Source organism: Balaenoptera physalus, assembly GCF_965194825.1.
Source record: "Balaenoptera physalus genome assembly, chromosome: 8".
Lineage (NCBI taxonomy): Eukaryota > Metazoa > Chordata > Mammalia > Artiodactyla > Balaenopteridae > Balaenoptera > Balaenoptera physalus.
In genome coordinates this window covers 46,744,204-46,772,139 of record NC_138887.1, presented here as the reverse complement: position 1 = coordinate 46,772,139, position 27,936 = coordinate 46,744,204, and the positions used below count along the sequence as shown (strand labels likewise).

General features: G+C 37.8%; 1 protein-coding gene across 4 annotated transcripts in view; it reads left to right on the top strand.

Annotated features, from left to right (window-relative positions):
* Positions 1 to 27,936, top strand: part of ELAPOR2 (endosome-lysosome associated apoptosis and autophagy regulator family member 2) — a 191,959-nt gene that overhangs the window by 153,244 nt on the left and 10,779 nt on the right. For 2 of the 4 annotated variants that reach the window (XR_014266689.1, XM_082472473.1), the window contains exons 13-21: positions 2,001 to 2,138; positions 3,671 to 3,934; positions 4,655 to 4,828; positions 7,153 to 7,342; positions 8,635 to 8,731; positions 9,285 to 9,386; positions 18,691 to 18,817; positions 23,257 to 23,435; positions 24,439 to 24,604. Coding sequence is in view for 3 of the 4 variants with exons in the window: in XM_082472473.1 (XP_082328599.1) it covers positions 2,001 to 2,138; positions 3,671 to 3,934; positions 4,655 to 4,828; positions 7,153 to 7,342; positions 8,635 to 8,731; positions 9,285 to 9,386; positions 18,691 to 18,817; positions 23,257 to 23,435; positions 24,439 to 24,604 (1,437 nt within the window). In the remaining variant the exon portion in view is untranslated. The remainder of the gene's footprint in view (positions 1 to 2,000; positions 2,139 to 3,670; positions 3,935 to 4,654; positions 4,829 to 7,152; positions 7,343 to 8,634; positions 8,732 to 9,284; positions 9,387 to 18,690; positions 18,818 to 23,256; positions 23,436 to 24,438; positions 24,605 to 27,936) is intronic. The other 2 variants (XM_082472474.1, XM_082472475.1) reach the window with 2 other exon arrangements.

Below are 27,936 nucleotides of genomic sequence, written 5' to 3'. Positions count from 1 at the left end.
CATCCTCTCATAAATGCCGTTGTCAAACTTATCTTTATAAACATAAAAACAATAGTAGAAGCAGCCACAACAAATCTACCCCCTCACCCTTAGTGACTTTTTATTGCCTGTGGCAGTGGTTCTCAAAGTGTGGTTCCTGGACCGGCATCGTCTGGGAACTTGTTAGAAAAGCACATTTCTGAGCCCCTTCTTAGTCTTAATGAGACGCTCTGGTGATAGGGCCCAGCATTCTGTATTTTCGCAAGCCTTGAGGTTGGTTCTGATATGCACTAAAGTTTGAGAACCAGTAGCCTATGAAGACACTGAAAATTCCTTAGCATGGCATCTGTACGGCTTTTTGTGCTCTGCTCAGCCTCTGTTACCGAACTGCTGTTACTACTCACCCCTCTTTAGACACCCTGAATTTGTTAGCGGAACACTCTGTACTTGTTCACTTCTCATGCCTTGGCACACTCTAAGCTAGAATGACTTGCTTCATTTTGCTCTTTTGTCTGGTGAACTCCCGTTCGTACTTCGAGGGCAGCTCAAACCTCACCTTTTCTGGGAAGCTTTCTCTTATTCCTTTAAGTAGAGTGAACCACTCTCTCCAGTGTGCTCCTAAAACCCTTTGAGAAAACCCTACTTTAATTACGTGAATGTATTCATATATTTGTCTCTCTCTGTTGATCTAGCATTCCTGAGGGTAGGGATCATGGATATTTATTTTGGTAAAATCAGTCTTAAGAGTTTTTTGCTCATAGCTGGATCCGTTAGTTTTCTTTACTCTGTGATTTGATTCCTGCACAGCAATTTTTGAGATATCATCACCTAAGTAACACATCAAAATGCTTTCAAAATCATGTAGTGTTTTACAAAGGTAAGGCGGTATTATTTGCAGTAATGCAGTATGTTCCATTTATTATGGGAATAAACATCCAGAAAGTGTTCAGCAAAGCATTGTCTGTATATTATGAGCTCCATTTAGGAAGTGGCATGTGTGATTATTTGGTTGTTTGGTAATGTGGGGAATTCTGTAATGTATGACAGGCATACTCTGTTGTTCCTACTTGTGGTGTGAACTCAAGACGCATATCTTTATAGCATATCTGATTACTTTATAACATGCTTGTCGTCAGCGTTTATATCATAGAAGGAAGAGACATGTCTTGAGCCATGCCACTGTATTATCAACATCTCGGATAACTAACAAAAACCTATCCAGATTCCTAAGTCATCTATTAGGGTTTCTGCAGGGAAGACTAATTAGAAAATTCAGAGTTAGTCTTGGTTTTTCATTTCCAATAAATTAGATGTGTATTACATTATTTGCTTTACTTATTGCATTTGCTTTCTGACCATGTTAATGACATAATATTGGTGGAATGTCACATTTATATAATATTCTAAATATTGAATTTAGCTAAGGAAATCAGAAATAAAATGTTACACAAATTAATCTTTTTGGAATTCAGGTATAAGCAAAAGAAGATTGCATGAACATAAAATAACATACTAGTTAATCTGCACTGGAAATTGCAAGTATAATTCAGGGAGAATTTAGAATTCCTGTGTAAGAGCCGCCTATCAGAATCCCTCAGGGGAAAAGATAAAAGATGGAAAGAAAGCCTTGTCATTTTATGAGGATCCTAGAAGTTTACTGTCAGAAGTTGGAGGAATTATGTTTCCCTTTCTGCATATATTTCGTAAGCGGGAGTCATACAGATACACACACACACCACCCCTCCCTCCAACAGAAAAATTCCTTAAACATAACTATGATTTGAGACCTCTTTCACGTTATATTGGCGACGTGGTTGATACATTGTAATTAGTAAGCTAGTAAGTGCTTGTGTAGACTTGAAGGGAAGTTTTTGAGGGTTTTAGGGTTACATGCTCTGCAGATAAATATTCCTGAATGCTGTAGGGTTTACTGTAAATACAAACATGATTGTAATGTATATACATGTATATTAATACTGAGTTGGTGCTTTTTTGTATGTATTTTTTCTACTATATTTTAGGATATTAATAGAAAAAGTACCAACGTGGTCGAATCATGGGGTGGAACCAAAGAAAAACAAGCTTACACCCATGTCATCTTCAAGAATGCCACATTTACATTTACGTGGGCATTTCAGAGGACCAATCAGGGTCAAGATGTAAGTTCGAAGCACTTAAAAAAAAAAAGAAAAGCCACAAAGATGATTCTCCCTGTGGAGATTTGTACAAAGTGATCACTCAAATCTCCTGGAGGAAAAGGCTTAGGTTTTTACTGATGTAGAATCACTCAAAGGCTTAGCTTTTTACTGATGTAGAATCAATCATTTGGTTATGGAGTAGATTGGTATAAAAATGGTATTTTTTTTTGGTTTGTGTTTTGAGAGCAAGAATGTATGAAATGGAATAACACAATGTATCTTTGAATTGTTCTACACTTTGAACAAATATAGTTGGTAAAAGCTTAAGAGAAAGAAAATTTTATTTTGTAGTTATTTAAAAACTTACGTTTAAAGCTTTCTGAGACTTTGGGAACGTGGTGACTTTCTTCCCCTTTGTCTGAATGATCTGACATTTGTCCAGGAGGCATTATCTGATGTTGGTTTATTACTTCATTACAGTAATGACTGTCTCCTTTTATAGCTTGGAGAGTGTGTATGTACACACTGTTGGGTTAACACACAGAACTATTCTCTTTTACTTTCCCTGGTAGAATAGACCTTAATCCTCCCCTAAGTATTTTCCATTATATGCTTCAATTACATGTTATTGTGGATCTCCATTGCTGTGACCTTCCCAGGGTGAGAACAAGGTAAATCACAGTTTAAGACGCTGCCTTAACATTGTGGTGGCAAATGTAGGGCATTTTCTCTTTTCTCTTCAGGTTTTCACTGGAGAACCCATTCCCCAGGTTTCACTTGACTCCAGTTGCTCGTTATGCGTGCTCAGATTCCCACCTTGTGGGGTGTGAACACGCTGTGGAAGGCTTCCTTGCCTCCCTTTTGTCTTTGCCCCAGACAGAAAGCATTAAGGAGCGGCTCTCTACTGATGGCAGTGGTGCGTGCTCACTGCTTGATGAAAACTAGACCTTAACTGACTCAGTGTCACAAGAAAAAAAAGTATAGTAAGACCCAGGTTTTTACTCTCTGTTATGCATCCAGTAGAAATCAGAGTATGTTGGTTAAGGAAAGTGCTAGAGAGGGAGGAAAAAAGCCCAAAGAAGTAATATGATTGCATCACTATCACACAGTTAGTGTTTGGGTGTGAGGACTTTTTAATCACTGGTCCAAGTCTTTTCCACATTGCCACACTGCAAACAACCTATTGTATCAAGACATTTAGGCTTATGTCTGAATAAACAGTGATGTGAGATAAGGTTGCTCTTTTGTTAAATCATATTGGTTTTTCCAGACATCAAGTCTATACATATGCCTGAATTTGTACCCATTATGACATAATTTCATCATTTCATGGCAAAATTCCTGGAACTCCATTACTGTGGAAATGAGTTTCTAGTGTTAAGATTTAATATATATATATATATATATATATTTTTAAAAAGTACCAAAAGGAATACTATTAATCCACTGGCTGGGACACTTTGCTTAGTTATTTTGGTGATACAAACATAAAACAATCTGGTTGTACAACTAAGCGCCAAGGCAGAAGTCATTACTTTCTGCTCTCTTTTTAGAATAGACGGTTCATCAATGACATGGTGAAGATTTATTCTATCACTGCCACTAATGCAGTTGATGGGGTGGCGTCCTCATGCCGTGCCTGTGCCCTCGGTTCTGAACAGTTGGGTTCATCGTGTGTCCCCTGCCCCCCAGGCCACTACATTGAGAAAGAAACCAACCAGTGCAAGGAGTGTCCACCTGACACCTACCTGTCCGTACGTCAGGTCTATGGCAAGGAGGCTTGTATTCTCTGTGGGCCTGGGAGTAGAAGCACTCAGGTAAGTGGGTCTGTATTTCAGTTATCCCCAGGAAAGCATATTTTAATAGACAAACTCAAAGGTTCCTCTTAATGTTTCTCCAGGAACTATGAAGTTGCTATTTTTATTTATGAATGGCTTTTTCATTCCCTTTCTTATTTTACCTCATCTTACATCTGTTGAGCACTTAATATGTGCCATGAAAGTGCTAATTACTAGGGGCATAAAATATTAAGAAGAGCATCCAAATAAGAATGCTTTCCAAAAATATTAAAACTGATTTCTTGTGTATTCCATTAAGGTAGAGCAAGTAAGGTACCTCACTATATGTAGGCTGTAGGTGTATATGGAGAACAGCAAGAATATCTCATAACATTTTAAGGTAAAGATTGATGCTATATTATGAGTGAAGGAAAAAATAGTTTAATGTCTGTTTAAACTGGCATAACAGGACATTTTGGCTATTTATTAAAGTACCTTTCTACAAGAAACTAATCTTAGAAAAACTTTACTCTGTTAAAAAATTCTAACACTTCTGAACTTTGCCTAGAGAAATCTAGAGTTTAGAAATTTTCTATATAGTGTGGTAAAATATACCATAACTAAGACAAAATTACTGAAATAGTTTTTAAACCTAGAACTTTCTGCAAACACATTTTTTCATAGCAGCTAATGCTTTCTTTCCTGCCATATTGTTTTTACTTTGTTTTGTTTTTTACATTTCTTAATTTTTAATCAAAGGACCACTCAGTTTGCTACAGTGACTGCTTTTTCTACCACGAAAAAGAAAATCAGAGTTTGCACTATGACTTCAGCAACCTCAGCAGTGTGGGCTCCTTAATGAATGGTCCCAGCTTTACCTCCAAAGGAACAAAATACTTCCATTTCTTCAATATCAGTTTATGTGGGCATGAGGTGAGTTCTGGCTGGCGGGGTGAGACGGAGCTATGTTTCAGCTCTGACTGAGTTATTTTCTGTGTTGATGGACCAATAAAATCTCTATGGAAACTAACAACAAAATGTCAGAAACTGAGCTTTGACGGCTTAAATCCTCTGTTGCTTCCTAGCACGTTGGCACGACCAACGTTTTCTCCACCAGGGGCAACCTTGTCTGGTTCTCAGTCCATCAAAGCACCTATCCAGTCAGTTGAACCCCCAAAGCTTGGAGCTATGGAGCAAGGGCTTTGAGGATCTTTCATTTTTGTAAAAGTGGGTCAGGCTTGTCAATCCCACCTATTTTTTAGGCAGGAAGTTAAGGTTTGAGAAAGTCTGACTGTTGCTTATATGGTCAAGTTTGTGTTTTAAAAAGAAAGGACTTTCCAAAGGAAGTTTGTCCAAAAATAAAAAGGACGTAAGCAGGGGACAAGTGCCAGTTGATGAGGTAGCCTCTGCTAATAAATAATGGGATTTAATTTTCTTTGGGAAGAAGCAGAACGTGAATGGATACTGGTAATGGGAGAGTTACAGGACTGTGTGTCCAATATTTTTGTGGGCATAGAAGGTCGGGGTTGGGGTGTATGTGTGTGTATTCCCCGTTAGCAAAGGTGAAAATATACTAAGGCCTTTCCTCCGTGTCCCTTTCCGTTTTTTTTAAATAAATTTATTTATTTATTTATTTTTGGCTGCATTGGGTCTTTGTTGCTGCACGTGGGCTCTCTCTAGTTGCGGCGAGTGGCTCGCGGGCTCTAGAGCACAGGCTCAGTAGTTGTGGCTCACGGGCTTAGTTGCTCCGCGGCATGCGGAATCTTCCCGGACCAGGGCTCGAACCCGAGTCCCCTGCATTAGCAGGCGGATTCTTAACCACTGCGCCACCAGGGAAGCCCCTCCCTTTCCGTTTTAACTCCTATGTCTCTAATGGTCTCCGTTATGAGATGCTGTGCCAAAGGTTGTGCAAGGGAAATAAAAAGACGTCTCATGGCTACAGAAGTTCTCAAACGAAAAGATCTATACATTTTACATGGTATGACATTTGTCCTGTCCTGATTTTACATGGGGTAATCCAGCACACTCACCCAATTGATCAGTCACTCGGTTCACTCAATAAAAAAAAAAAAAAAATTAAATGCCTGTTGGGTTAAATGCTGTGTAAAGCAGTGAATAAGATTAATTCCACTGTATATCACACTTCTTCTCAGTCTCATTCCTGTGTTACCACTGTCTTTGCTTTCCTCTTCTCTCTTCTCCTTTTTTCCTCTTTATTCGCATTCCTTTCCTCTTACTGTTGTTTTCCTCTTCTTTTCCTCAGTAGTGTCTCTCTGCTCTTTTTCCTTGTTCTTCTCTTGTCTGACGTCAAGAGTTTAATTTAAGCTTCGTAACAATATGTTGCACCTGTAATGTGGTGAGCAGGCTTGGTGGAGGGAGAACATTTTATAGGTTAGGATTGCTCGCTGCATTAAGGAAGAGAAATCTTTGTTCTTTTCTTTGTGCCCATCTGTGCACACTCTACATCTGAGACCAATAAAACAGTGTTTCTGTTTTTCATTATATATTTCTTCATAGAAATTGTAGAGTAAGGTATAGTCCTTTGCCGTGGGACTGTAGTATATTTAGACATACCATGTTAAAAAAAAATAAGAGTCAAACCATTTTATAAGTTATATCTTCTCACTACCCTCCAAATGATTAAAAAAGTAAGCTCCTGTATTCCCTTCAACATAGTGTGTACTTGAGCGGATCCACGTCATTGAGTCTAAGAGTAGATGAATAAAGACACTTGTAGTGACCAACTCTTCAGTTGTTGTCCTAGGATTTTATGTTTTCTTTCTCAGCCTTGACATTACTTTTCTGCCACACACAGGCCTATACAGGAGAAGGAAGAGCAAGTCCTTTTTCTTGGCATTAAAACCTTCACCAGCAGTTTTCTGGTTTCTTTACGCGCACTGTTGTCCTAAGAATTGAAGATTTCACAGATGACTTATATTCCCTTAAGTCAGATGGCTTTCATCCAGCACAAATGATGCCTGTAGTTGGGGGAGCAGTGCAGCCTTGAATTACTGTATTCATTATAACTTCAGTGACTCTCATTATCACTTCATTATAACTTCAGTTCAACCCCGGTTGGACATTGGAATTGTCTCAAGAGCTTTTAAAAAGTACTTGGCGCCTGGGCCCACACCCGATCAATTAAATCAGAATTGTGGTGAGGAGAGGGCCAGTGCTCTGCTAGAATCACTAGCTAGCTGGGATCCAGTTTAGAGACTGACCGTCAGTGAAACCTCTTTATGACTTTATTTCCCTAGGGGAAGAAGTTGGCTCTCTGCACCAACAATATAACAGACTTCACAGTAAAGGAAGTGGTGGCAGGGTCAGATGATTACACGAATTTGGTAGGAGCATTTGTATGTCAGTCAACTATTATTCCTTCTGAAAGTAAGGGCTTCCGAGCAGCCTTGTCATCACAATCCATCATTCTGGCAGATACATTTTTAGGTAAGTTTAATTTGGTTCGTATATGCATGCATGCATTTGTTCTAAAATTATGGTACTGATAACTTGTCATTGCATTGGTGCTTACCATCGATGATTAAAACCTACGGGTAATTCTAAACCATCACTTTATAACATGGTTAAAAAGCCCCTGCGAGTGAGGTCTTTTGATCGTTCTCAGGGAATACAAGAAGCTTCTGAATTTATGTATTAACTTGTGTGATATGTTGTTTTCTGAGAGTCTGTGCCTTTCATCAGATTCTCTAGGAGTTTATGAAGCAAAATAATAATAAACTCCCCAAACTGTGAACAAAAGAAGAGTAAACAAACGCAATATAAACCTAAATCATAATATCTGCTACCAGTTTTCATCATCTCTTCTCATACCAGAAGTAACCTGGTGACAAACAGCAAGAGTGAATGTGCTGAGTTTTATTCCCCATCTGTCCCTCCTGTCTTTCCGAGTCTAGAAAGTTTAGGGAAACTTTAAGAATAATTCAGGTCCCTAATTAGTAATTCCTAAGGATCAAGTTCATTAAACTATCTGGGGTAGGGATTAGGGATCTAACAAGGCATATGATAATCTAACAATGTAACAAGCTTCTTAGATGATTCTAATCTGCAGCCAGATTTGAGAACCATCGTGAGAGACTCCAGGGGAATTTAACTATCATTTTCAGCACCAAGGACAGGTACTGAGTTTGTGCTCAGCATCAGAACTCTGTTAGAACAAAGGTTGCTGTTATTGCTTGCATTTTGGCTCTGCTATCATTTTTGCCTGGGGTGGATGGGTGGGGAATGCCTTACTCCTAGATTAAACAAATTTTGGAGTTTTTTTTCTGGAAATTATTAGGGCACAAAAAATTTTGTTTTGTCAGTTGTGTCTATAATGAATGTGAATGAATGAAAAGCTGCATTAGCAAAGTAGCCCAGCTCATTTGACACAACTCACAAGAGGCTGAGAATGATAATAGTAGATTGTTGAAATGTTAGAACTAGAAGGGACGGTGAAGATCATCTAAATTATTGCATGCATTTTACAAATTCAAGACATAAGAATCAGGGAAGTGAAGTGACTTAAGCAAAATTGCAAAACTAGGGAGTAGAATCTTTTATTTTCTATTCTGGAAACTTTGTAAAGTTTATTGTTCTTACCAAGAATGCATTAATTTAAGAGGATATTTCTGGTAAAATGACAGCATCAAAGTAAAGCTATTTTCTATTTAGATATACAGAGACTAAATAAGCCTCATTTTCCCATATTGCTTAATAGTTTCTTTTTTATTCTCGTCTAGGAGTGACAGTTGAAACCACATTGCAAAATATTAATATAAAAGAAGATATGTTCCCGGTTTCACCAAGCCAAATACCAGATGTGCATTTCTTTTATAAGTGAGTGAACATGCTGCTTCTCTTGACTGTTTTCTTAATCATAAGGACATCACTTCAGGGTGCCTAGCATAGTAGCTTATACCTAGATAGTCAGTAATTGGTTCGTAAGTGAAAGACTTAGTAAAAAATAGGAAACAGGGAATATTTAGAAAGCATTATGTAATTTTTCTCATATATATAATCTTCTAAATTAGGCAATAAAGAGACTCTACTTCATTGTCTAGGCAGTAGTTGTTTGTAATTCACACATCAAAACATCAGCCTAAGTCGCTATGACCGCTCATCTCTTAAAAAATTCTTTTGATTCTAATTTTGATTATTACAGTAGCTTTAAATCCTTTGATGATAGCGTATGACTTTACCTGGGGAGCAGTCAGCTTTTCGTAGGCAGTGAAAGTAAATGAACTCAATATGTATTAAAATTCTAAATTAGCGAACTTTGATACATTTTCTCGTTTATTCATACAGCATAGGAGCAATTATACACGGGATATTTTTGTCTTTGAAATGTGTGTCATATCTGTTTTGTGAAATAGCATTTCCCTTCCAATAGGTCTTCTACAACTACAACCTCTTGTGTTAAAGGCCGATCAACTGCTGTGAAAATGAGGTGTAATCCTGCTAAACCGGGAGCTGGAACCATTTCAGTACCCAGGTAGTCTTATTTCTGTATGATTCTTCCATATTTGTATTTATTAGGAAGAAAAACTCTCCAGAATCTTACTATTTTAAAACACGTTCTCTATGGATATAAAGCAGAAAGGGAACAAAGAATCTGTAGATTTTTGTTGTACAGACATGCTGGGTGCCTATTAAGCGGTATAGGCCCTTGCCAATCTCAACAGTTCCCAGTCTCCTCAATGACATATTCTTGTCTGGTTTGCCTGAGTGTCAAATTGTCTTGAAAATTATTTAAGTAATATATAACTATATTGTTTGTATCCTTGGTTTGAGTCTTACTATCTAGCCTCCACTTTCTTGAGAGCTGGATTAGGAACTTCCCTGGATTATAGTTCTTCACCAGCAGTGGACCATCTGGGTGATCTAGAATCTAGATTTTAGATTCAGCAGTCTAACCTGTGCGCCATAGTTTCTTTCTCTCTAAGAGGATGAGGGTCAGGTTAGATGCATTTCCAACTCTTCAATTTTCTGATCACTGGTGGCGAAATCACCAAGGTAGAGTCTGACCTCTGCAATACATAACACAGTTCATTTAACTGATTGGCATCGAGGCAACAGGTGTCCACAGTCTAGATCTGATTAATACAGCCACTTTGGGTGGGAACAGTAGGAGAAAAGAAGCAATTTCATGGACTCAAAACTGTAAACTTAAAGACTGTTTTCATGGCATGAGTGAAGCTTAAATGTCTCCTGATTTTTATTTTTTATAGTTATTCATTGTTTAGTAGTATGTAGATTATTTATTTCTAATCTTTTTAGGATTAAGGTACCTTTGGATTATAATTTGATTTGTACATTTTTCTCCATCAAGCTAGCAAAAATTTATCTTTAAAAAAATGATTGACTTAATTTTGTTTTTGATAGTTTCACTGTAACCTTTTGTGAGATTTTAAGCTATCCCGCGTATGTTACATCAGGATTGGAAATCAGTGGTCTAAGCATTGCCCCCGTTACTTGGGCATCTTAAAAATAATTACAGTGATAACATAGTATTTGGGGCTCATTTCTGTGCATAAAGGCATGGTAGCATTCACCTCTTACCAACGCTGTTACTCTGGTTCTCGTAGATGTATGTATTAATTTTTCTCACCTTTTCAAGGTGAGAGAAGAATGTGATGAGCACAGTACATAATGAAAGGTAATGGACATTAGTGAAAGAAACAGAGGGAGCCTGGTGCTCAAGGGCATCGCGTGGTGGAGAATCCCTGTGCCGGTGTTCACGCTGGAGTGCCGGCAGCAAGCACACTTTCTTTATGAGAAGGTGTATCCAGAGATTCTTTCACTACGCTCTGATATCCCACCATATGACTTCGAGTTCAGAGGCTTGTTTTATTTACTATAGCACTTCTGAGGTCCTTTCTCGGACCTAGCAACTCACTTCTCTGGAGTCCACCTGGATGACTTCTCAAGCCTCCTCCAGGAGCCTCTGTGACTTAAGCAGATAATGTTACTGAAGACTAACTCTGTCCTTTAGAAAATGTATCACTCTAACTCTCCCAAGGTGGATTCTGATGTTTTAACATCATAAGAAAGTAATAGTCTCATGATGTTAAATGATGGCATCTAGAAACTAATTTTTTTCCTTGTGAGGAGAGGAAAAGTTAAGTTCCTCCTTTGACCTCAGGCAGTTTTTTCTACTTGACTGTCTTTGCAAGGGTTTCCCAAGATCGTATGCAGCAGAATACCTTGGGGTGTCTATTTTTTTTTCTTTTTTAATTTTAAAATTTATTCTTATTTATTTATTTAAAGCAATCAATCATTTTAATACTTTAGCTTACGCTTTTTTTTTATTCAAACAGAAAGTCACAAAAATTATAATCATCCTCATCAGTTCACTCAGTCCCATGTAATTAATTTTTTTTTTAATTTATTTATTTATTTTTGGCTGCGTTGAGTCTTTGTTGCTGCACGCAGGCTTTCTCTAGTTGCGGCGAGTGGGGGCTACTCTTCGTTGCGGTGCGCGGGCTTCTCATTGTGGTGGCTTCTCTTGTTGCGGAGCACGGGCTCTAGGCGCGCGGGCTTCAATTGTTGTGGCTCGCGGGCTCAGTAGTCGTGGTGCACGGGCTCAATTGCTCCACGGCATGTGGGATCTTCCCGGACCAGGGCTCGAACCCGTGTCCCCTGTACTGGCAGGGAGATTCCTAACCACTGCGCCATCAGGGAAGCCCTAATTTTTTTTTCACCTTGATCTTTTGTTAGCACTTTTATGAATTCATCAGTTTTCCATTAGAGTTCTGAAAATGCTTATTCATTCAGTCCAGCAGTACAGTCAGTTACCAGAAACCTGTACTTGTCAGAGTCTTTTCCATGAATTCCTTGAAGATGAAACCCTTTTATAGGAACATTTTTGCAAAAGCATCAGAGTGGGGTGTCTATTTTAAAACTGATTTCTAGGCCTTCCCTGAAACCTAAAGAATTTCCGAGTGTTTGGAACAGGAATATTTATAAAAACACAAGACAATTCTGATACATATTAAAATTTGAGAACCATTGGTCTTAACCCCCATTTTGGAGATTTGACTTTTTTGTTTTCTGACATAGATTCTCACATGTTGTTTTGCATTTTAGTTTTCTGAAAAGCTAAATTAAGAGGTTGTGGTCTACAGGGTGGATGCCTTCACCCATATTTTGATGAAACTCTGGTTATAATTATGACGCACACTGAAGTCTGAGGACCATGGTTCTAGGGAATGCTTTCAACCCCACAAGCTAGATGTGCTGGCCTTTCGTTCTTTTTTTTCTTTTCTTTTTTAAACATCTTTATTGAAGTATAATTGCTTTACAATGGTGTGTTAGTTTCTGCTTTACAACAAAGTGAATCAGCTATACGTATACATATGTTCCCATATCTCTTCCTTCTTGTGTCTCCCTCCCTCCCACCCTCCCTATCCCACCCCTCTAGGTGGTCACAAAGCACCGAGCTGATCTCCCTGTGCTATGAGGCTGCTTCCCACTAGCTATTTTACGTTTGGTAGTGTATATATGTCCATGCCACTCTCTCACTTTTTTCGTTCTTTCTTGAATCGATTTCCGTCAGGGCACAAGGGGGAGCTCTGGGATCAGGATCAGAACTTGAGAAACGGCAGCTTGTCCGGAAATAATTAGAATTTTTTTTTTTTTCTTTAAGCTGTAGGGCTGAATAAAGATTTCCTACCAACAGTAAAGAAATGTTAACAGAGCCAAATTTACTTAGGTTACTTTTGAAGAGGACTTCATTTGCATTTTTCTTTTTTGGCTTTAAGTTCTCCAGGAGAGAAAGAAAGGTGCTAACCAGGCAATTGCCTTGCAGAAGTCTCATATGCTGACCAGGAAGTCACTGTAGGAGTCCTTGGCAGTTCAGAAGGGATGCCATCCCCTGGAATTCTCTCTTGGCCAGGGATCTTGGCAAACCAGGCAAAGGCGACTTTAGCAGTAGTAATGTTGGCCGGGGCTCTGTGTCTTGGTGACCAGGGAAAATATCATTGAGAATGTCTTTACAGAAAGTGAAAGGGGCAGGAGAAAAGGGGAACTGTGTGTTCTCCGTGCATCGCACATGCAGTGCAGAAGGAGCGGCAAATATTCTGGGCCGCCTACTAAACAGCAGTTGAAAACACCAGTCTGTCTGTTTGGTCTGGCAAATGCAGTTGGTTTCTAATTCCACAAAGTGTCTGGAGGGTGTGAGACATTTTCAATTAAAACTTAACAGCATGATGTCTGTGGCAGATGAAATCAGAGTCGGAGTGGACTTCTGAGATTATCTACTGCAGTTTGTACTTTGGCCAAAGAATAAATTGCGAACACAATCGACCACTAATATCCGTAAATAGATGCCTCTCCAGCTTCTGCCTAAAAGGCTTTCCAAACCCCTAATCATGATCCTACATGGTTAGAGGAATCCAAGATTCTCCCTTCATTAGGAAAAATTTAGACCTAAGCACGTGTCCAAAGTGCTGTTTCAAAAACATGAGAAATTGCTGTTAGTTTTAACAGCAAAGTTTTAAAAAGGTTTGAAAAAGTTTAAAAAAAGCCTTATTCGAAAACAGGCAGAGGGAACCACGTTTACTCTGGTAATGGAGATGTCATAGCACATTAGAGATCCTTCAATCAAACCCATTTACTTGATACAGTAGGAAACACCGAGGACCCAGGTCGCATAGCTATAGAGTGGTGCAGTCAAGATGGAATGATTTCTTGACTGTGTCTGTTGTCCTTTTCATGCCATCGTGCTTTCGTCTTGTCATTTCCCCCTATTCCTTACAGGCAGAGATTTGCAAAGAAGCACATTAAACAGAGGCAAATAGCACATTTATCCGGGGGGCAGCTCAACTGATCTGCCAATTATTGGTGCCTTCTTTTTAATGACTCATCTCTCCTCAAACAGGGTCGTCTTTATTAATGTTCTGAGTTAGAGGAAAATCCTCCTCCTCTCTTTCTTACAACTTAGGACCATATTTAATTGCTTGGGTAGTTGATAAATGAATCCAAAATCGTTTTGTGAAAACCTCCTTCAAAATCCAAATTCATTTTCATTATAAGTGTGGCTTCTGAGGAGATTGTCTCTTACAAAAGGGGTGCTTCACAATTGTGTCCTGATAGTGTTCAGAGGTCGAGCACACCAGGGGTTTCTTCACAGGCTCTGATTTAGAGTCTGTCTATCAAAGTCGCTAGATCTGTTGGATGCTAGTGTTTTTGTTGGTATTTGGGGAAGGACTGTTAAAGCCCAAACAGTTGTCTATTCCTTTTAAGTTATTAAAAGCCAGAGGATAATTATTGGTTAAATGAGTTCTCTGTGTACTTCTTTTCTCTGCACCATTTCTGGACAGATAATATATTTTTCAAATTCATATAAGTTAAATTAAAAAGGCAATAGAACTCAAAAGATGAAAGCCAAACATGTTCTTAGAACATTAAAAAGTCAGGAGGCATATGAAAGCACTGTGGTCATAAGTGAAAACAACGAAAACCTGTTATGATCAAGAAATGGAAGGAGGAGGAGATCAGGATGGAGGAGTCGGAGGACGCGAACTCACCTCCCTCTACGGACATATCAAAAATACATCTACATGTGGGGCAGTTCTTGCCGAAAACAAACTGGACCCTGGTGGGAGGAGTCATCTATGACCAGGACTGTAAAGGAAGATCCACACGGAGTCGAGTAGGAAGGGAAGAGAAGCAATCAGGTCGGGACCTGTGCCCCTAGGAGGGGACACAGAAGAGGAGGGAGACGTCACAAGCGTGGAGATCCTCCCTGAGGAGTGAGCTATTTGAGCCACATAGTGAACACCCCAGCCCTGGGGCCTGACACAGCCAAGGAAACCATCAGCAAAATGAAAAGGTAGCCTGCTGACTGGGAGAAAATATTTGCAAGTGATATGCCTGATAAGGGGTTAATCCCCCCAATATATGAACAGCTCATATAACTCAATATAAAAAAAAAAAACAATTTAAAAGTTGACAGAAGACCTGTATAGACATTGTTTTCCAAAGAAGTCATACAGATGGCCAACAGGCACAGGGGAAATGCTCAACATGGCTAACTATTTGAGAAATGCAAATCAGAACTACAGTGAGATATCACCTCACACCAGTCAGAGTGGCCATCATTAAAAAAATCACGAATAAATGTTGGCGAGAATGGAGAAAAGGGAACCCTAGTATGCTGTTGGTGGGAAGGTAAATGGATGCAGCCACTGTGGAGAACATTATGGAGGTTCTTCAAAAAACTAAGAATAGAACTACCATATGATCCAGCAGTTCCACTCCTGGATATATATCTGAAGAAAATAAAAATACTAATTCAAAAAGATACCTACACCCTAATGTTTTATGGCAGTATTCTTTACAGTAGCCAAGTATGCTAACCAACCTAAATATCCATCAACAAATGAATGGATAAAGAATTTTCATTTTGAAAATATTTAAAAATGGACTGTGACGGTTGCACATATTGTGAATATATTAAAATCCATTGAGTTGTACACTTTTATATCATGAATTGTATGCTATTTGAACTATATCTCAATAAAACTGTTTTTAAAAATCAAAAAAAAAAGGGACTAGGTAGTGTCAGTAAATATAGTTTGTCCATGTCTTCAGCAGATGCTGGCTTTTGCGAGTTAACCGAGGGTAGAACCTTTAGAAAGGGAGATTTTTGCAGGAGGCTGGTAAAATTTTATAGATCTAAGACTTCTAGGTCAAAATATCTTGTGTTCAAACTCTGTCATAAGTGATTGATGCTCTTCAGCCTTAGGGCAAACAGAATTAGAGCAAGATGCAATGGTGTTTTATGGACCCTACACAAGAAGGGTTTCTGCCAATGACAAGGCATCCTTGGCAGAGAAAGGCTGAGCTTCCTGAGATTCCAAAGCCAAAAGGAGTCACCAGGAGGTCAGAGAGCATTGCCTGTGCCAGAGGATGCCAGAGTGTACAAACTTTGTCTCGTTTCTTTGAACATGTACTCATTGGTTTCTGTGGTGATCACGTAGAGCAAAAGTTATGTAGAAGCACAATTAGCGACACCTGTAAAAAGCTGGTTGGGAGGAAAAGATGGTGGTGACACAGGTCAGCAAGGGGAAAGGTATTTCACATATCTGGCAATAAAAGATTTATCTATCTTACTACTTTTTTTCTTTTATCTTTTTTTCTATTTTCATTTATATATGTAAGCACTATTGAAATTATTACTGCTTCATACATTCTTGCTATTTCCCAGGGAAGGCCTGATTCAAACTGTGAAAATTAGGTTTATAACAAAGAATCAGATTCATTGAGTTAAAAGAATTAAAGAATTGATTCTAAACTAAACTGCTTTTAACCTAAGAGTTTCTTTTAAAAAGTGAAGTCTGCCAAGGAAAGGCACTGAATCATTGTAGTATTTTGACATCTAATGGCAGCTTTATAAATTATATCAACGTCTTGATTTTTGTTTGTTTGTTTGGTTCTTTGGCTCTACCAGTTCTTTAGAAAGTGATGTGCATTGTTAATAGTCTTTTATATTTTGCAGTGCTTTAAACTTTACCAAATTTTTCTCTCATTTTATCCTTTATAACCACCCTATGAATGCAGTATAGCAGACATTCTGCTTTTGACAAATTATAAAAGTGATATGGTGGGGAGGGAGGTTGAATCACTTACGGAAAAACACAGAATCATTTGAAAGTTCAGTTAGAATTGTAACCCAAGTCTTCTCTGTAGAGCTTTTTGCCAGTTTGATTAATTTTCTCCTTTTTTTCATTTGTTGAGTTCTTTTTTCTCAAACTTTAGCATACTTACTCTTTCATCTTCCCGATATAAACAGTTTTTTCTCCTTTTAAAGTTTTTCTGTGTTGGAAAAATAAAATAGAAAATAATTCAGGGAGGAAAGACTTGAGCAGGAAAGCCTATTGGTAATTTTTGCTAAATGACCAGAAAAGTGTAATTATTTTGAAAGTTGCAAAGCATTGTTATGCACGTAATGTGTTCTTGAAGAATTTTTCTAATTGATTACACAATTTTTTTCAAAAGAGCAGTTTTGAGTTGCTTTTACTGATCTGGAAGGTAAAGGGTAGGAATAATTTTTTAAGTGGCATGGTTTTCATCTATTGTACTTTGCTTTAAAAAAAAATCTCTCTTTGCTTCTTCGTCTGAATATATTTATTACTCTCTTTTTACAAACAGAGAAATTAAGGCAGATAAGAGAGTCAAGTCATTTTTCCGAAGAGTCGCTCTTCACCATTGTTCTTAGCTTTGACAATCTGGGTCTCTGTTTCTGAAGTATGTCGTACAGAACATTGCTTTTGTTTACCTCCCACCCGTGTCCACTTAGTCTGCAGTACACGGACACTTCAGAAAGATAGACATGTAAAAATGCATCAATTTTCAGGCATGTAAATTTGTTTCAATGTTCATATTAGGGTACCTTAGAATATATTTAGTTAACTGATAGTATGAAATTTTACCTTTCTAGTAGACTGAAAATTAAAGGTTTGGGTAGTGTATCATCAGAAAGGCATTTGAAATTAAAACTTAAAAAGGGATGTTTTTTGGATTCTCTCTATTATTGTGTGTCTATCATTTTGCTATTAGTTGTTTCAGGACACCTCTACTCTGCACCAGCTGAGGTCTGAAGGAGGTTTTCAGGGCAATGCTCTGTATTTACACAGCTTGACTTAGGGGAAGTGCAGTAGGCAAACTAAGGGAACAATATTCCCCTGGTTTTAATGAATTCATGAACAAAATAGTCATTCCCATTAGAATCTTTCCAAATAGTTTCTTGCTTCAATCAGTAAGGATTCACCAAGAAACTTTCTGGCAGCTTTTTTTTTTGGTCATTATCTGTACCTGTTTTTTTTTTTTTTTTTAAACATCTTTATTGAAGTATAATTGCTTTACAATGTGTACCTGTTTCTTTAAATTAAAAAAACCCAGCTTTATAGAGATATAATTCACAGACCATTAAAATTCATTCATTTAAAGCATACTGTTCAGTGGTTATTGTATATTCAGATATGTGCAACCATCACCATAGCCAATTCTAGAACTTTTTCATCACTTCACAAAGAAATCCCATACCCTTTAGCTATTACCTCTCTAAATCTTAGCCCCTTTCCTGATCCTGAGCAACCACTAACCTACTTTCAAATGTTGAAATCGAGTTCCCTGTTATGGACTTTCATCTGAATAACATCATACAATATGTGGAATTTTTGGTTGGCTTCAGTCACTAAGCATAATATTTTTGAAGTTCATCCAAGTTGTGGCATGTATCATATCAGTACTGCATTCCTTTTCATGGCTGAGTAATATTTCACTGTATGGATATACCACATTTTGTTCATCCATTCATCTGCTGGTGGACATTTGGGTTGTTTCCACCTTTTGGATATTATGAATAATGCTGTTATGAACATTCATATACAAGTTTTTTTGTATGGACATAGTATTTTCATTTCTCTTGGATATTTACCTAGGAGTGGAATTGCTGGATCATATGGTAATTATGTTTAATTGTGTGTGGAACTGCCAGATTCCTCCAATGCTGCACCATTTTATATTCCCATCAGCAGTGTGTGAAGGTTCCAATTTCCCCACATCCTCACAACACTTGTTAATATCTGTTGTTTTGATTCTAACCATCTTGGTAGGTGCAAAGTGGTATTTTGTTGTGGTTTTTATCTCCTTTAGATTATTTTTCATGTGTTTCCTCAGCATCCACGCATTGCTTCGCAGTATGTATGCAGCATGCATTCAAATGTTGATTGGACTCAATTGAATGTGTTACAAAAGCTGTTGGCTTTGTTGTTTTTCATGTTTTATTTCAGCAAGTGTCCAGCGGGTACCTGTGATGGATGTACATTCTATTTCCTGTGGGAGAGTGCTGAAGCTTGCCCTCTGTGCACAGAGCATGACTTCCACGAGATTGAGGGTGCCTGTAAGAGGGGATTTCAGGTAAGGGGCAAACCTCTCTAAGCAAACTGTGTCATTGAAAATATAATTGTTTAGTCCAGCATTGCTTACACCATAGAAACTGAGATTCAGTAGCATGGCTGAAGCTTATAGTTAACTTAATGAGATATTAACATGTATTTAAAATCAAGTTTGATACCTAGACTCCCATATGTTGAGGTAGCTGAAGATGTGTACTGGAATTGGGGAAAATGAATTATAGCAAGGGAGCTGTAGACCATGGATATTTACCCAGAGTGTAAGGAAATGATATAATTAAACCCAAATATGGTTTGTATAATGCAGTTATAGGTATAATTAAGATGAGGATGATATAACTTACTCTCCACAAGAAGCATACATAAAGAGTGAATCTCACGTGCACACCCCCCATATATGTAAATCAAGATCCTACTCTATATTTTCTCTGCAGTCCCTTGTTTGCTTACTTGTTTTTCAAAGTAAAGTTGGGATTCTATTCTCTGTATTTTTTTTGTTTCCTTTATGCCTTTAATACACTTCCCTTGTCATTAAATATTTTTTAAAAAACATGACTTTTAGTTATTGACAGATGTGCTATTATATATGCAATTTGGGATTTAATAATTCCCCTGTTGGACATTTAAGAAAAAATTGAAAACCATCTTTCTGTAAATAACTCTGTAATGAACAACTTTGTTAGACATTTGATTATTTCCTTAGAGTTTATTACTGGAAAGGGATTAATTGGATTCGAGGAGATGGACATTTTTAAGGTTCTTGATACGTGTTACTAAATTGCTTTGGTTGCATCAATTTGCTTTTCTACTATTAGTGTTTGAGAGTACCCACTTCCCTGCACCAGCTTTGACTAGTACCATATAAAAACCCAAGCTTTACCTCTTTGAAGATGACTTACCACTTCACTCTCTCCAAATTCCATTGAAATGACATTGAAGAAGCACAGATGAGAGGATAAATCAGTACCAGTGGTGGGGACCCTATTGGAGAATGGGCATCAGAGGATCAGAGATTCCAGTGGGATTTCTGAGATCTAGAAGGTAGATGGGATAGGACCGACTTTTGGGTCAGCATGGAATATGCTAGGGTACTCACTGGGTAAGGGGATCGAAGAGGGGAGCTGTTCTTTCCAGGAAAGTCTTAAGGAGCTGGTAGTTGGCAGGTTGGAAGGTTGAAGAGGGAGAAAAAATCTGAATGCCCCCCCACCCAAAGCCATACATTCAGTGTATTTGGAAGCGGTAGTGTCCACCTTTAAGAATAAAAAAAAAAACATTGAGAACTATTCTGTACATTGGTATTTTTCATACTTGAATGACAGTGAACCTGTAGTAAGAAGGACATTGTACATGAAGCCTAGTACACAAACACAAACTCAGACACATAGAGATATGCCTAAAAATAAAATTGTTTTATGGAACAATACTTATTTTCATATTTTATGATAAAGTATCGGCATAACATTATAAAATGTTTTTATTAATACTTTAATACAAAATAGAGAAGTCTCCAAATAGACAAACTAATCAGAAAATTAGGAAATGTTTAATTCAGTTAAGTGTGCTTACCCGTAGATAGCTCATTCTGGCTGAGAGCACACAGATACAACGCTGCTCACACGTCGAGGGCACGGTTGAGCCAGTTTCTTTTCAACAGTTTTAAGTGGGTCAAGGATAAAAATTCCAGCCTCACAAAAAAAATGGTTTCCTTTTAATCCTCCTAATAATAATGATACATTTTTTATGCTTTACAGTGGAAATTAATCTTTACCTTTTCTCTAAAATTATGCTAAGCTTACTATCTTATAATCCTTTTTTTAAGAGTAAATCAAAAATAAAAGGTGCATTCCCTTCTTTGGCCACCAAGTTTCACTCAGGAGTTTTGAAAAGCTAAATGACCTTTTATCCAAACGTTCTTTAATACTTCTCTTCTGGAAGGTAGTGATTAGAAGTTTAAGACAGTGTGGTGGCAACAGTTTCTCTAGTTTTATCTCATTCAAACTGTCTTCATTGAAAAACCTCTGTTCAACATCTTATAAGAAGGTTAGGAACAGATAGTTGCGAGGTGATGCTTTTTAAATGTCTGTTTTTGCCTTAAGAATAATACCTTTTGGAACACTTTGTTGTGTTTGACATGTTGAGGTATGTAATTCCCCCCATACCCCACCCATAGTTCCAAATCTACTTTGAGAAATACCAAAATCAGTTAAATATGCCCTTCTGTTATACTTAGATGTCAATTTTGAAAATATTTGCCAAATTAGATCGAGCTTCAACTAGTACAATATGAAATGTCCTTCCTTAAGGTATTCCATTGCAAGAACGAACAAATGGGTTTGATGCAGTAAGTGGGCATGTTCACCTCCAATCTCTGAATAATATATTTCGAAAAAGTCTGCTCTTTGGTGAGCTTTCAATATGAATGACAACTTTCACTGCATTTTCCATTATGTCGGTGACGAAGGGTGGATTTCTTTGGATGCCAAAGCCTTAAGATAGAAAAAAACAGTGATTGCAAAATATTGCGAAGAGTATCTTTTAATTGCTTTAATAATTCTGCGTTTCCATCCTATTGCCTACTTCATTCTTTACAATTTTTCACCTTATGCTGACTGAGAGTCTGCTTTTGCAATTCTGTAAAGACATATAATCCAGAAGCACATGAAGTTAAATTTACACACTACAAGTCCTCCACATACAGCTGATAAAAACTAAAAGAGCTACATGACTTGTGATAAAAGCTCTTATCAAATTGGATCTCAAAAATCTATACCAGGTTCTAAGTACGTACTAAACATTACTTCTAAATGTTATACAGTAGTAGGGATTTGAAGAGATAATGTGTTATCACTGAGAGGTAAGTTTTAAAATTTATCATCAAATTGATCTCACCCTGTTCACAAAATATCCCTACATGCTGGAAGAATAAATTTTTCAGCTGCAGTGTCAGCCATTTTCTTGTTTGCCAAAGACATGGCGTAATGAAGGGATAAAGCGTCCTAATTAATAGAACGACTAAGAAATTCATAGAATGGCTAAGTTATAGAATGACTAAGAAATTCTGCCAACAGCTTGATGTATTTTTTCTTTAACAATTTGAGGAGCTTATGGAAAAGTTAAAAATTCTGGGTTTATAAGTACGTATCTTTTTAATTATGAAGTTTAAATGGTTTGTTTAGAAGACTGTCCTTGGGCATTACAGCTTGCCATTTGCATTGGGTGTGGCATATGTGATACAACCATATAAACTCTTTCATAGTCTATTTTTCTTGTTGGAATGCCCTTCAGATGAAGAGGCAGCAGTTCAGCTTGCTCATGCCTCCTCATTCCTCATCTTTCTTATAAAAATCATGTGAGCCATTTTAAAAGTAATTTATTCACACTAAGTTTAATGAAAATGTTACACTAAAATATTTTTCAATTACTAATGTCCTTTCTAAAAAGTTCTTATCCAAAACTTGGTTGAAATTTTTCCTCAAAGGAAATGGGAATCTCCTGCACATCGTTCACTTCAGGACCAACTGTAAAAGTGGGTGCATGTGTGTGACATTAAACATTATGGTGTTAGGCTTCTGTTAGGGTGTTGATAAATGACCGTCATTCACCAGAAAATTTAGGGAGGCACAGTGAGCAAAAAATGTAATGCCTTGTGTCATTTAATGTCAGTGGATATAATCATCATGCAAATTGCTACCTGTCATTGTGTATGTTGAAATATGTAAGGAACTGTGCACTCTACTCTGATTTTTGTTTCTAATCTGTCTTATTTGTTTATTTAAAAAAAATTGCTGGTTGAGACCCAGTATATTGATTTTACTGTTTACTAGTTGATTGCAGTGAGCAGCTTGAAAACCTTGCCCTAACAAAATTGAGTCATCTGCTTTGGGAGGACGAGAGTAAGTCCCTCATGTGGGTAGTGATGACCCAGAATAACACCCTCCTTATTTTGGCCAGGGGAAGGGGGGCGTGCAGTCTGTGCGCCTACCCCACACCAAAGTCTGCCCGTCATGCTGCGCTTACATGTCCTGGGTCCGGGGTCCGCTCTTCCACTCAGGGGAGAGGCTTTTTGGGGAAATGGACCTACATGATGAGTGGGTGAAACCCGTTCCAGTCAGTTATATGAAACAATCTAAGCTTTCATTTAAAAACATGATTTAAGAAGTCAGGACTCATCAGAAATTTGAAGAAAATAGCTCAAATGATATATCCAGATGGAGTCATTTTTATTCAACCTCCTCAGCATGAAGCAAGCCTTCTGATCTGACAATTCATGGTTTTGTTACATTTTCATTCATCATTTCCTTATTCTCTCTCTTCTGTATCCCTTTCCTCTTTTTTGGAGCTTCAGTTAGATGAAAGCCGAATAATCCTCTCTGCCTACTGTGAATAATGGTTAGCAAAACCCTTCTCCTTCTAAATCTCATTTCTTATGTCATTTTTCAAAAGGAAACCTTATATGTGTGGAATGAACCTAAGTGGTGCATTAAAGGAATTTCTTTGCCTGAGAAAAAGTTGTCAACCTGCGAAACAGTTGACTTTTGGCTAAAAGTGGGAGCAGGTGTGGGAGCTTTTACAGCTGTTTTGCTGGTGGCTCTAACTTGCTACTTCTGGAAAAAGAATCAGAAGTAAGTAACCTCTGTATAAGAACTGAGAAATCTCTTTTGTTGTGAATATTTTAGAGTTAATCATTATATCCAGCAGTTTCTCTCAGAGACACAATAAATTTCTCCTAGTGAAGGAGTTATAGGAAAGGCCTTTAAGAAAGCAAATGGAAATGATTGTTGTTCTGATAACAGAGAGATCAGAGAACATTAGAGATAATTGAATTAGGTCCATTGTTTTTATAAAACAAGGAACAGAGGATCCTGGCTACTCAGGTAGATGGGAGCAGAGCTCAGAAAGGAAGGCAGATTTTCTCTGTGTGTCTGTTTTTCTTTTCATGACATCATGCTGCCTTCTTGCCCCATCTTTTCTTTTTCAATTTCTTGTGGGCAGATATTTGCAAAGAAACAGACTAAGTGTATACTCCAGGACTTTAAGAATCTGAAGTTGAGTATTGAGTCTAACTTCCAATTGTATATTGATACATTATATGATTTGGCTCTTTTAAAATGATTTACATGTCAGTGGGGCTGTGAAAGTTCTCTACTGTATTATCTAGGGACAGTTGTAGTATCTGGGGTGGGGAGTAGAAAGGAATGAGTGATAGAGAGAAATAGTAAAGACCAAATCACTTGCCTATATAATATTCTCATCCTACGAACTAAACTTTGGAAAACTGCATAGTAAATTAGTTCCCAAATATTTATAAATGAAAAAAATGTGTTCAAGCCTCTAATTTTCTCTTTGCTTTTCAAAAGCTTTTCATAATTGGACACTTGAATCACTGTAAAATAAGTATGATAGCGTTAACTATATTGCACTGATTCTCTGAAATTCTGGAAACGATTGGTGTGTAGACGGTAGATTAATGAGAACACATAGTGTTATGGCTGTGGGTGAAGGGAATATGTTGGTGGAACAGCTGTACTCCACGACGATTTAATTAGCTGGTGTATGACCACCCCAAATAAGTATTAATTTATATTAAACAGCCATTTATCTATTTATTTATTTGCCGCTACTTAGACTGGAGTACAAATATTCCAAATTAGTAATGACGACAAACTCAAAAGAGTGTGAACTCCCAGCTGCAGACAGCTGTGCTATCATGGAAGGAGAAGATAATGAAGAGGAAGTTGTATATTCCAATAAACAGTCGCTACTGGGAAAACTCAAATCCTTGGCAACAAAGGTGAGAGCAGAATTTTAACCTGGTATTTCTGTGTATTTATAAATAAAGGGGCCATATTAACCTAACAGGAGCAGTCATGCAAACCCTGTCATTCAGGGTGGGTATTTATCCAGTAGAAATACTCTTAGAAGTACAGAAGGCTGTAAATACAAGAATAATCACTGCAGCATTGTTTTTGTTGGCTAACCAGGTAGAAACAACCTTAAACACCATCAGTAAGGACTTAGATAAGAAATTTCCATATATCAAAGTAGTGGGATGCTGTGCATCTCTGCAGCTGTTAAAGATTAAGATGTCTGTGTGTACTGATATGTCAGTGGGTCCAGGGTAAATGAAGCAAAAACAACACATAGACTCTTGCATTTCTATTAAATATACATTTATATTAGTATTTGAATAGGAAACTACTAATGATAGCTGCTTTTTGAGAGTTTTGAATTAATGGGTGTCTTTAGTCTTTGAAGTAATGCAGTTTTACAATATTTGAATTTGCACAAAGATTATGTATTATAGTATTAAAAAACAAACATTTTAGGTAAGTAAAAGATCTCATTTATTTATATTTTTTATTTTATAACAAGATTGTTTCATACAGAGGAGATAAAAGTTATATAAAATGTTGAGCTATTACTTATCAGATGCCATCACATTTGTCGGCTTTGAAATGATTACTATATCCAAACAGATAACATGAAGCCCTAAGTATTATTTGTAAACACGTTTTATTGACATTCTTCACCATTGACTTAAAAGATGAAACATTACCAGTTTACCTACGCAGGATTAAAACCAGAATGAAACCAGAAAGAAAACCCATTTCAAAGGATTTTCAGCAGGAAGGGCATGGGGTGAAAGATTACATTTATTGAGAGTGTCTTAGTAATCATTTCCTAATTTAGGCACATAACTATATCATAGGGGATCATTTAAAAATAAATAAGCCCTATTCCCCTTATACTAATGGTTATTTGATTTTTCTTAATATGGTAGTTTAGGGAGGATACTATTGCTGTGGGACAGTGAATGTACAGAGATTGTCAAGAGCTGAGATTTTACCCTACTTGCAAGCTAACAACTGAGCCTGCCATGGTTTCATGGATACTTTAGAAGACATGGGACTTCTGATCAGAGACAAAGGACAGTTTAACACTCACAGCAGAAGCACTAGCCAAAACGTCAGCATTTATACCAGTTGCAAAGCCCTACTTCCTGCAGAAGACTCTTGTACACACAGTGGTCTGCCTTACAGGAAAGGAACCTTAAGCTTTGGGAACCTGAATCTTTTAGAAAGGGCAGCAAGCATCTCTGTCTTTTGTTCCAAAGGGAGATAGTGTTGTTATTTTACTGGACAGGTAACATGCCTGTTCATTGCTCAAGAGGGAAACACTATTTCTAAGACTGTAAGCAAGCCCGCCCTTTGCTCTGGAAGGACACAATATCTTTATTTTCAAAGGCTGCTTTCTATACAAAGTCCTTTGAAAAGGTAGTCTGGAAAAAAGGGAAGTCAGTATCTCACTCATAAGATAGGCAGAAATGCCAGAGAACCATGGGGAGTTGTTTCCCAACAGATCCAAACCTCCTTCCTACACTATCTTGGCTTTCGACAACTTTCCCATTAGTACACCATTCCACTGTTCACTCTGATTAATCTGACTGGCTGCGGCTGGAATCAAATCTGGTCAGTTTGCTTCATATAGCACTTAAAAAATAGAGCTACTCCCAACAAGACACCAAACAGCAAGATGAGGCCAACCTGTATTATTAACCTTGATCACACCAGGGTTCCAGACTCAACTAACCAAACAAATGCCTTAAGTCATCAGGGTCCACCTTAGAAAGAGGTGGCTTTCTTTTTAGGTCCCTGTATTGACCTTTCCACTCAGCCTGAGACCTTTCCACTGGCACTGAGATCTTTCCTCCATAAGGTTCAGATGGAAGAGGGTTAAGGACATTTTCAAAAATTTACAAAGACCCTATACATCTCCCACTGTTGTCTACCTGGGCCATGGTAGGGGAACTTGGTGAGCGGTGTCCTCAACCAGGTGGTCATTATCCTTTTGGTCCAGGAAGATGGCAATCCAACAAGACAGTCCAGGCACAAAGAATTTTAGTGACTGTACAGATCGTGTCTTGGCCCTCAGGGAGGAAGTATAAGGCAGTTATATTGTCCATAACAGTGTATGGACAGTGGGTTGATGTTGACCTGAATGCCTTCAAAGGCTGAAGTGGTGTCATGGATTACATCAGTTAGAGTCAGAAACAAATTTTGTACCGCCTTTTCTTTCTTTTAAAAAAAATTTATTGAAGTATAGTTGATTTACAATGTTGTGTTAATTTCTGTGTACAGCAAAGTGATTCAGTTATACATATATATATTCTTCTTTATGTTCTTTTCCATTGTGGTTTATCACAGAATATTGAATATAGTTCGCTGTGCTATACAGTAGGACCTTGTTGTTTATTCATCCTATATATCAGTGTAATAGTTTGCATCTCCTAATCTCAAATTCCCAATCTTTCCCTCCCCCACTCCCCCTCCCCCTCGCCCTTGGTAACCACAAGTCTGTTCTCTATGTCTGTGAGTCTGTTTCTGTTTCGTAGATAAGTTCATTTGTGTCATATTTTAAATTCCACATAAGTGATATCATATGGTATTTGTCTTTTTCTTTATGACTGACTTCATTTAGTAATGTAATCTCTAGTTCCATCCATGTTGCTACAAATGGCATTATTTCATTATTTTTTATGCTCCATCTTTTCTAATTGAATAACTACCCATGGGGTGAGTGTGAATAACAAGTCAGTTATCCCCCCAGGAGCCTCTTCTGAGTAACCAAGGGTAGCCTGATATTGAAAAGAGCCTTGCAGTTGTCTAAGGGCTACATGATCTATCGAGGATGTTTTCATAAACAGTTGAATTATGACCACTTATGACCACTCCTAGAATACAAGTACAAGCCATGCTGTTTTTAAGAGAGAAGTTAACATCTGGTTCTATACAAAAAGTACAGTCCTAGAGGTACACATGGTGCCTCTGGAAAGAAAGTATTATTTACAGTCGTTAGGGACACCAAGTGGGACCTATTTAGTTAGGCAGCACTGGTTGATGGTGCCTGCGACCTCCTTGCTGGCTTGTAAACCTTAGCGTTCACGTCAAACAATTGTGTCTCTTCTTTGTCTTTGGAGAGACTGCTTGAGGGCAGTTTGTCCAGCTTTTCCTGTTTGTCCATGCCACAGGTGGGTGGTATTTGTCCACTCCATGGAATGATTGAGTGATGGCAATGGGAATGGACACGTTGATCGTTGTTATTTTGGGGCAGAAGCTGGCATCA